Below are 8,571 nucleotides of genomic sequence, written 5' to 3'. Positions count from 1 at the left end.
AAAGGTCGGTGACCTAAAGACGCTTCCTTAAGCGCAAAGCTACGGCAGCTCCGCTGCACATTGCCTTTCATTGATTGTTTGGTTTTACTCATCCACAATAAGACAAGGATTGTCTTGTTAAATTCCTACATAAGTGAAAGGAGGCTCTGGATGCTGAGATGACGCTTTCGTCATCTTAGCATCTCAAGACTCTTGCAAACATAACCACGAAAGATGTTACTTGCGTAGACTCAAAATAAGGGCCCCAAATATTATTGTGGCCTGGAATATTGTCGGAGAACACGAAGACGAAATAGAAGAGAAGGAACCAGAGAAATATAAATTCGAATGTTCTTACAACTTAATGGAGGGAATTCATAGCACGAATCAGTAGAGGAAGAGAGTGAAATTTCGTCTACGCACTAAAAGGTCAAGGTCAAAGTGTCTCAAAGGTGCCTTTTTTAATGAATACTTGGCATAGTCGAATATTTGACAACTGGGTACTATCATCTGGCTAGTTTCTGAAAGAATAGGTCTGACTCGACCATTTGCTGTAGTATGATATCATGGGATAGGTACTCGTCATTTATGCTCTTGTTTATTTCTCATTAGTGCCGAGATGTGGGCCTTCGTTTTATTAATCCTCACAGTCTCCGCTAGCACTTCGTCAACCAACCAGCGTCAGCGAGCTCTCAAGGCAGAAGCAGGAATGTGGAGCTTTGGCTCCGAGTCGTGCAAGTGCAAGTCAACTCCTCGTCCGTGTCTTTTCATTCATGGCGAGAAAAACAACAAGCCTGAAAAGGAGCTCCAGACCAAGTCTGGTATGTTTGGCGACATGACCAAGCACGCTCCATGCTGCACATCTATTAAGTATGCGTCTCTTGACACGTACAATGGTCGATGGACCGATGAAAGCTTACAGGAGGAGGTTTGCAAGCACGCTCTATCTATCAGCGAGTCTAGCGAGGAAAAGAAAGGTATAATTAAAGACACTATTCTCGTGACCCACTCGATGGGAGCGTTAATTGTGGCAGGCGCGGTCGCTAATGACAAGTGTAGTATTGATAAGAGCACGACTTGGGTAAGCATGAGCGCGCCAATGAATGGCACAATGGCTTCAAACTACGTTCAGGACGTTTGCACAGACGATGATACTCAGGCTTTTCGTAAAATTTTGGGAGTCATTGGTAAATGTCCTGTTAGTGCAGGAATGAAGTCTATTGCATATAATGGTGGCAAGTACAGTACCGTTGATCTCAACAGGGCGTACTTGTCTGCTCAAAACGTGTACCGCAAACATGTGTCAGCTGTAATGTGCAGCAACGATGATATTGGTGTTGTCTCAATGGACCAGGCTGAACTTCTGCTTTTTGGCTCCAGTGTTGAACATGGTACAAAGGAACATGATGCTGTGGTGACTTTTGAAAGCTGTCGAGGTGGACTACCAGAATCTCAGTTTGGCAGCACCTACAAAGACCGATTTTATGTGTCGATGTGTAATCACGCTGACACTGCATTTCTCCATGGAGACAGTCTTTTTCGAGACGCAATCAAACCAGTGAATTGGTTTGAGTGTTTACTTTAGGTCATGAAAAAGATTGTTTAGTATGTTGACCTTCACACACGGCACGGCTTCTCTAACAATGTCAGGAATTGATGGGAGTCTTCACAAGTGGTGGACAACTCTTGCTAATTTTTATGTCAAATTTTGTATAAAAACTGGTGTTGTATGGCTGTCCGTCAGCTTGTTGTGAAATGTTTGGTTAAATCTTTTAACACTAAAAATATAGATACTCCAACCAAGGGAATGAGATGTCAATGGTGATAGATACATGTTCAATCTGCTTACATTACATGATAGTGAAGATATTTATGTAGCTGCAGCGAAAAAGCTAAAAATTACTGACAAGGGCTAACCTCGACGAGCAATAGAAATATTGTATGTGAAATTGTATCATACACTAAAGCGAGTCAATCAATGCTACATGATCCCGCAAGGTCCGTCGGTGTGTTCTTGTGATATATTTCTTACGTGCTTCGCCGCTGCAGCTGTAGAAACATTTTCACTCCTAGATAAATCGCGAAATTCAAAGTTGCGGCGAAGATACCCGCGCAAATGTCGGTGCTCGCTTTTGAGTAAGGTGATTGAGTCTTCCAGCGATTGCTTGAGGGAAAGCACGACAGTCTCACTGTGCACATCCAAATCTTGGCCCGTGCTGGTTTCTACTTGGCACTGCTGGAGCTGCTCACAAGCAACTTGTACACGGAATGCAGCTTTAGAGACCCGAGTCGCAGCGACATAAGCCGACGATCCTTTCAGTGAATGAGACTCTCGCCGAGTCAACGCGATGTCACCTTGCTCATGTGCTGCCAAGATTCGTGACATGATTGCTTCTGAACTCAGAGTAAATTTTTCAAGCAAGCTTAAAAAGAGATCTTCCTGGCTGCCACATTGTTTGACACCCAAGGAGTAGTCCACAGGGTCACCCTCAGGGATGATAATACTGTCAGGATTCATGGTTACACGTATCGCGGCTTCGCTTTCTGATGTGCCACTCGAACGATCAGCAGTGCCCGAACCTTTAGCGCCAATTATAGCTGTTGGGCTGCTGGTTATGAATCGCTCTAGCAGTGCTGCAATCGGACCTCCTGTCACGTGTTCGTCAGAAATCTTGTCTGCGTCAAACTGCTGCAAGCGCGGAGATTTGTTTTCAAATTGACCTGCATCAGTCGCCGCTCTACCACGGGCACATTTGACTTCATTAGTGGAGGTAGGGGACAAAGGGTGCTGAGAAGAGGTAGAAAGTGACGTTGCGTCTTTCTTGCATCCTACAAAAGGCGGGTGGCTCCATAGCGTCGGGTTACTATGGGAAGAAACGTGTTCTGTAGTTTCCGTGCCTTCCATCGGCTTGTCTTTCATATTTGGCAGTGTAGCAGAAGTTTTGTGAATTTGTTTCCAGTCAGGAATATCAACAATGGCACCCCCAGTGTCACGTTGGAGCGTTAGCAAACCACTCGAACGTGTACTATTTCCAATTGAGGAACCTAAACTAAAAATTGATGTTGTAGGAACTGCCGTGCGCACTGTAGACACGATCTGACGTCGGATGGCCATCGGATCATCAAGCTCTAAATTTGAAATTGCGCGCGCCAGATCAAGTTGCTGCATGTGACGCGAGGCAGGAGCAAGCCTCGGGCCCGCACCGGGCGAATTGTTAAAAACATCGGTATCATCAGCCTCACTGTCGAACGACTGACGTGGGGTTGGAGAAGTTGCTGGGTATGATGTAGGTACAAAGTCCGACTGACTTTCGCGAATGCCAGATGAAAGCGGCGAAGCGATAGACCCACCTATAGCCGGTGCAGCAGCACTCACATCTTGCAAATCACAAGGGTTGTCATCCAATTCGACAATGGAAGGAGTGGTCGTTTTGGGTCCAATATAGCGAATACGCATCCACTGACGAATAGCCTTTAGCAAACTGTGTTTCGAAATAGGCTTCACCATAAATTCATCCATTCCAGACAACAGGCATTTTTGCCGGTCCCCGCTCATGGCGTAAGCCGTTAAACCGAGGATCGGAATGCGTGGAAGGTTGTTGTCCTGCTCAAATTGACGAATTGCTTTCGTGGCAGTGTACCCATCCATAACAGGCATCTCACAGTCCATAAAGACCAGGTCGAACTTGCTAGTATTCTCTGTGTAAGCATTAAATGCATCTTTACCATTCACTTCCCACTGTAAATAGTGATCGGCTTCCTGAAGGAAGCACTTCACAACCTCCCAGTTGAATTCATTATCTTCAGCTACCAAAATTCTTGCTTGTTTGGGAATAACAACCTTTGAGTTTAACACACCATTCGCGGCCGCAGAGCTGGCTGCACTGTCATTCGAATTTACATTTGAAATGTCCTCATTAGGAGATGCAGCATCCGATGCATCAGTGAGTAAGTCATTGGCGGTGTAAAACAAACCTTTTGCATCCAAATCATCAAGGAGTCTGACCACCACAGTAAAATAAAAATTACTGCCAACATCCAACTCACTATCAACTCCAATTTGACCATCCATAAGCTCCGCAAGTTGCTTACAGATTGCAAGGCCCAAACCAGATCCAGTGGGATTGTTCTGACGAGTACGCTCCAGCTTTGTAAATAGCGAGAAGAGACGCATTTTTTCCTCAGCATCCATGCCGATTCCTGTATCAATAACTTGAAACAAAAGCTTTTTAAATGCCTTCGGAAGCTCTGGGGTGTACACAACACTGCATGTAACTGTGATAGAGCCTTCGTTCGTAAACTTTATTGCATTCGACAGCAAATTCAGCAATACTTGACGTAGACGCACAACATCGCCGATGGCAACCTTAGGAACGTTATCGTCACACTTAAGCTCGAGTTTTAGGCCACGTTCTCGAGCCTTGAACTTGAAAATTTCGATCGAATAGTCGAGTAGCTCGTGCATTTGAAACGGCGCAGCCGAAAGTTCTAAGTGCCCAGCTTCAATTTTGGACAAGTCCAAAATGTCATTGATCAGGTTTAGAAGAAGCGAGCCCGACACGTAAGCCATATGCACATATCGTTCTGGGGCCTTTGCAAGTGGTTGCTCCTTTAATAGCTCAAGCATGCCCAGCACACCATTTAATGGCGTTCGTAGCTCGTGACTAAACGAAGCTAAGAAATTCACCTTGGCAGCTTCCATGTGCTTCCTCGCCGTGTAATCTTGACCCACACCGATCACACCACGGATATTTCCGTGCATGTCTTTCTTACTGGATGCATTTACAAGAAGCAGCAGAAACACGCCACGCTTTGTTGTCATCGGAAGCTCCATTTCACCGACGTCAATTCCAATAAGCGCTTGATTAAGCAATTGTCGAACTTGTTGTCTACTTTCTGGGATAATAAATGTGTGTACCAACGACAGACCCAACACACTGGACTTGTGGTAGCCGGTGATTTCTTCGATCTTTTGATTCCACTCATTAATGCAGCCGTTTGTATCAATTCCGAAGATTGGTGCATTTGCGGTGTCAATCAGTCTAAAGTACTCGTGTTCTTGGGCAATGCGATCCGTGATGTCCTGTCCAATACCGACAACACCGACAATGCTGCCATCTGTATCGTACCGCGGTGTCGCATTCAGCAAAATTTCGATGCGTGTGCCTGGACGAGTAATCAGCGGAAACTCGAAGTTTGCTGTCTCGACACCCCTCAGCGCTTGCGAGAGCACTTCAGCCACGATTGGTCGGAACTCAGGAGAAATAAACGTCTCGACAAGATTCTCGCCCATAACTTCGTCAATAGCATAATTTGTGATCTGAGCAGCTTTTCTATTCCAGATGTTTACGCACAAATTGGCATCTACACCAAATATCGGAGCATTTGCCGTATCAATTAGACGGCTGTACTCTTGCTCCTGGGCAATACGCTCTGTAATATCTTGACCGATACCAACCATTCCCATAACTTCGCCGTGCTCATTATAACGCGGTGTTGCATTCAGAAGAATTTCGACACGCCGACCGGCTTTCGTGATCAATGGAAATTCAAAGTTTGCAGTTTCAACGCCCTCAAACGCCTTTTCGAGCACACTTCGCACAGGCACCTTGTACTCTTCCGAGATAAATTCGGCAACCAAATCCTTGTCCAACACATCTTCATTTGTATACTGCATGATATCGGCAGCTTTCCGATTCCAGATGTTAACGCGGCCATTGGAGTCAACACCGAATATAGGAGCATTGGCTGTGTCAATAAGGCGACTGTACTCCTGTTCCTGAGCAATACGATCTGTGATGTCCTGACCAATCCCAACCATTCCAATGACTTCTCCGTGTTCATTAAATCGCGAAGTAGCATTAAGCAGAATCTCGACTCGCCTTCCTCCCTTGGTCATCAATGGGAACTCAAAGTTGGCGGTTTCAATGCCTTCCAGTGCCTTCGACAATACAAGACTCACGGCATCACGATAGTCTTCAGTAATAAATTTCTCAACCAGATTCTCACCCATTACATCAGCTGGCGCGTGTTGCGTAATTTCAGCCGCTTTTTTATTCCAGATATTCACGAGACCATCACCATCAACCCCGAAAATTGGAGCATTAGCTGAATCTATTAATCTAGCATATTCTTGCTCCTGAGCAATTCGGTCTGTGATGTCTTGGCCGATACCTACAACTCCAACAATATGCCCATGCTGATCGAAGCGGGCAGTTGCATTTAGCAGAATGTTAAGCTTACGGCCAGTCTTGGTGATTACGGGCACCTCAAAGCTTGCCGTTTCATTTCCCTGAAGTGCATTTGACATGATCTCATACACTATCGCTTGATACTCAGTAGCAATGAACGTCTCAACATACTTCTCTCCTTGCACTTCATCCAAAGCAAAATTTGTGATCTGTGCTGCCTTCTTATTCAAAATGTTCACGCACATATTTGCGTCTACGCCAAAAATTGGGGCATTTGCCGTATCAATAAGACGACTATACTCTTGTTCCTGTGCAATACGATCTGTAATGTCCTGGCCAATGCCAACCATTCCCATCACTTCACCTTGCTCATTGTAACGAGGCGTAGCATTCAGCAAGATCTCCACTCGTCGGCCAGCCTTCGTTATTAGCGGAAACTCAAAGTTAGCGGTCTCTATCCCTTCAAAAGCCTTTTCTAGTACACATCGAACAGCTACGCGATATTCTTCCGAGATAAATTTGGCCACAAGATCCTCACCCAACACATCTTCGGTCGTATACTGCATGATATCTGCAGCTTTTCGATTCCAGATATTTACAAGACCATTCGAGTCCACGCCAAATATAGGGGCGTTCGCTGTGTCGATAAGACGCATGTATTCCTTCTCTTGGGCAATCCGATCAGTAATATCCTGTCCAATGCCAACCATGCCGATCACTTCCCCGTGTTCATTGTTTCTCGGTGTTGCATTCAGCAAAATTTCAACGCGCCGTCCAGACTTTGTCACCAGCGGAAATTCGAAATTTGCTGTTTCGATACCTTCCAGCGCCTTCGATAGAACAAGACTAACTGCTTTGCGGTAATCCTCTGTAATAAACTTTTCCACCAAATTCTCACCCATAACATCGGTCGGCGTGTACTGCGTAATTTCAGCTGCTTTTTTATTCCAGATATTAACGAGACCGTTCGCATCGACGCCAAAGATGGGGGCATTGGCAGAGTCAATCAGTCGTGCATATTCCTGCTCCTGTGCAATTCGATCGGTAATGTCTTGACCAATTCCCACGACACCAACAATATGGCCATGCTGGTCAAAACGAGCTGTGGCATTCAGAAGAATATTGAGCTTTCGACCGGTTTTTGTGATTACTGGCACCTCAAAACTTGCCGTTTCATCTCCATGCAATGCCTTCGACATAATTTCATAAACGATAGCTTGGTACTCCGGAGCAATAAAAGTTTCAACATACTTCTCGCCTACAACTTCCTCGAAAGCATAATTTGTGATTTGGGCAGCCTTGTTATTTAATATATTTATACACATATTGGCATCCACGCCGAAAATTGGAGCATTAGCTGTGTCGATCAAACGACTATATTCTTGCTCCTGAGCAATGCGATCAGTGATATCCTGGCCAATGCCTACCATACCCATCACTTCACCTTGTTCATTGTAACGAGGTGTGGCGTTTAAAAGGATCTCAACGCGTCGACCGGCTTTTGTAATCAAAGGAAACTCAAAGTTGGCCGCCTCTACTCCTTTGAATGCCTTTTCAAGGACACTGCGGACAGGAATCTTGTATTCTACTGAAATGAATTCAGCGACAAGATCTTTACCTAGCACGTCTTCAGTAGTGTACTGCATGATATCGGCAGCCTTTCGATTCCAGATATTTACCAGACCATCTGAGTCGACCCCAAATATGGGAGCGTTAGCTGTGTCAATCAGACGCATGTACTCCTTTTCTTGTGCGATACGATCCGTAATATCCTGTCCAATTCCTACCATGCCCATAACCTCACCTTGCTCGTTATAACGTGGAGTGGCATTCAATAGAATCTCCACACGCCGACCAGTCTTTGTGATCAATGGAAACTCAAAATTTGCTGTCTCCACACCTTTAAATGCCTTTTCTAGCACGCACCGAACAGGCAATTTATATTCTTCCGAAATAAATTCAGCAACAAGATCCTTGCCTAACACATCACCGTTCGTATACTGCATAATATTAGCAGCTTTTCGATTCCAGATATTTACACGACCATCCGAATCCACTCCAAATATTGGAGCATTGGCAGTATCAATCAGCCTCATATACTCTTGCTCCTGTGCGATTCGATTTGTTATATCTTGGCCGATGCCAACAACCCCAATCACAGCGCCGTGCTCATTATAGCGCGGCGTGGCATTTAGCAGTATTTCCACGCGACGGCCAGCCTTTGTGATCAACGGAAATTCAAAGTTGGCGGTCTCGACTCCGTTCAGCGCCTCGGATAACACATTGCTCACTGCCTCCTGATAATCCTTCGTGATGTATTTCTCCACTAGCTTCTCGCCCATCACAGCATCTGTCGTGTACTGCATAATCTCTGCAGCTTTCTTGTTCCAAATATTTACTC

At 45.3% G+C, this 8,571-nt stretch overlaps 2 protein-coding genes across 2 annotated transcripts; one reads left to right on the top strand and one right to left on the bottom strand.

Moving 5' to 3' along the window:
* Window positions 1-598: 598 nt before the first annotated feature.
* Window positions 599-1,564, top strand: PHALS_06446 (RxLR-like protein; the record flags this gene model as incomplete). Its single annotated transcript, XM_024719733.1, has 1 exon — window positions 599-1,564. The coding sequence occupies one exon, from the start codon at window positions 599-601 to the stop codon at window positions 1,562-1,564; it is 966 nt and encodes a 321-aa protein (XP_024585003.1).
* Window positions 1,565-1,960: 396 nt separating this feature from the next.
* On the bottom strand, window positions 1,961-8,536 carry PHALS_06445 (hybrid signal transduction histidine; the record flags this gene model as incomplete). Its single annotated transcript, XM_024719732.1, has 1 exon — window positions 1,961-8,536. The coding sequence occupies one exon, from the start codon at window positions 8,534-8,536 to the stop codon at window positions 1,961-1,963; it is 6,576 nt and encodes a 2,191-aa protein (XP_024585002.1).
* Window positions 8,537-8,571: the final 35 nt, after the last annotated feature.

Source organism: Plasmopara halstedii, assembly GCF_900000015.1.
Source record: "Plasmopara halstedii genome assembly, contig: Scaffold_2956, whole genome shotgun sequence".
NCBI lineage: Eukaryota > Oomycota > Peronosporomycetes > Peronosporales > Peronosporaceae > Plasmopara > Plasmopara halstedii.
The sequence above is the reverse complement of the archived record's forward strand: the minus strand, read 5'-3'. Positions and strand labels throughout refer to the sequence as shown.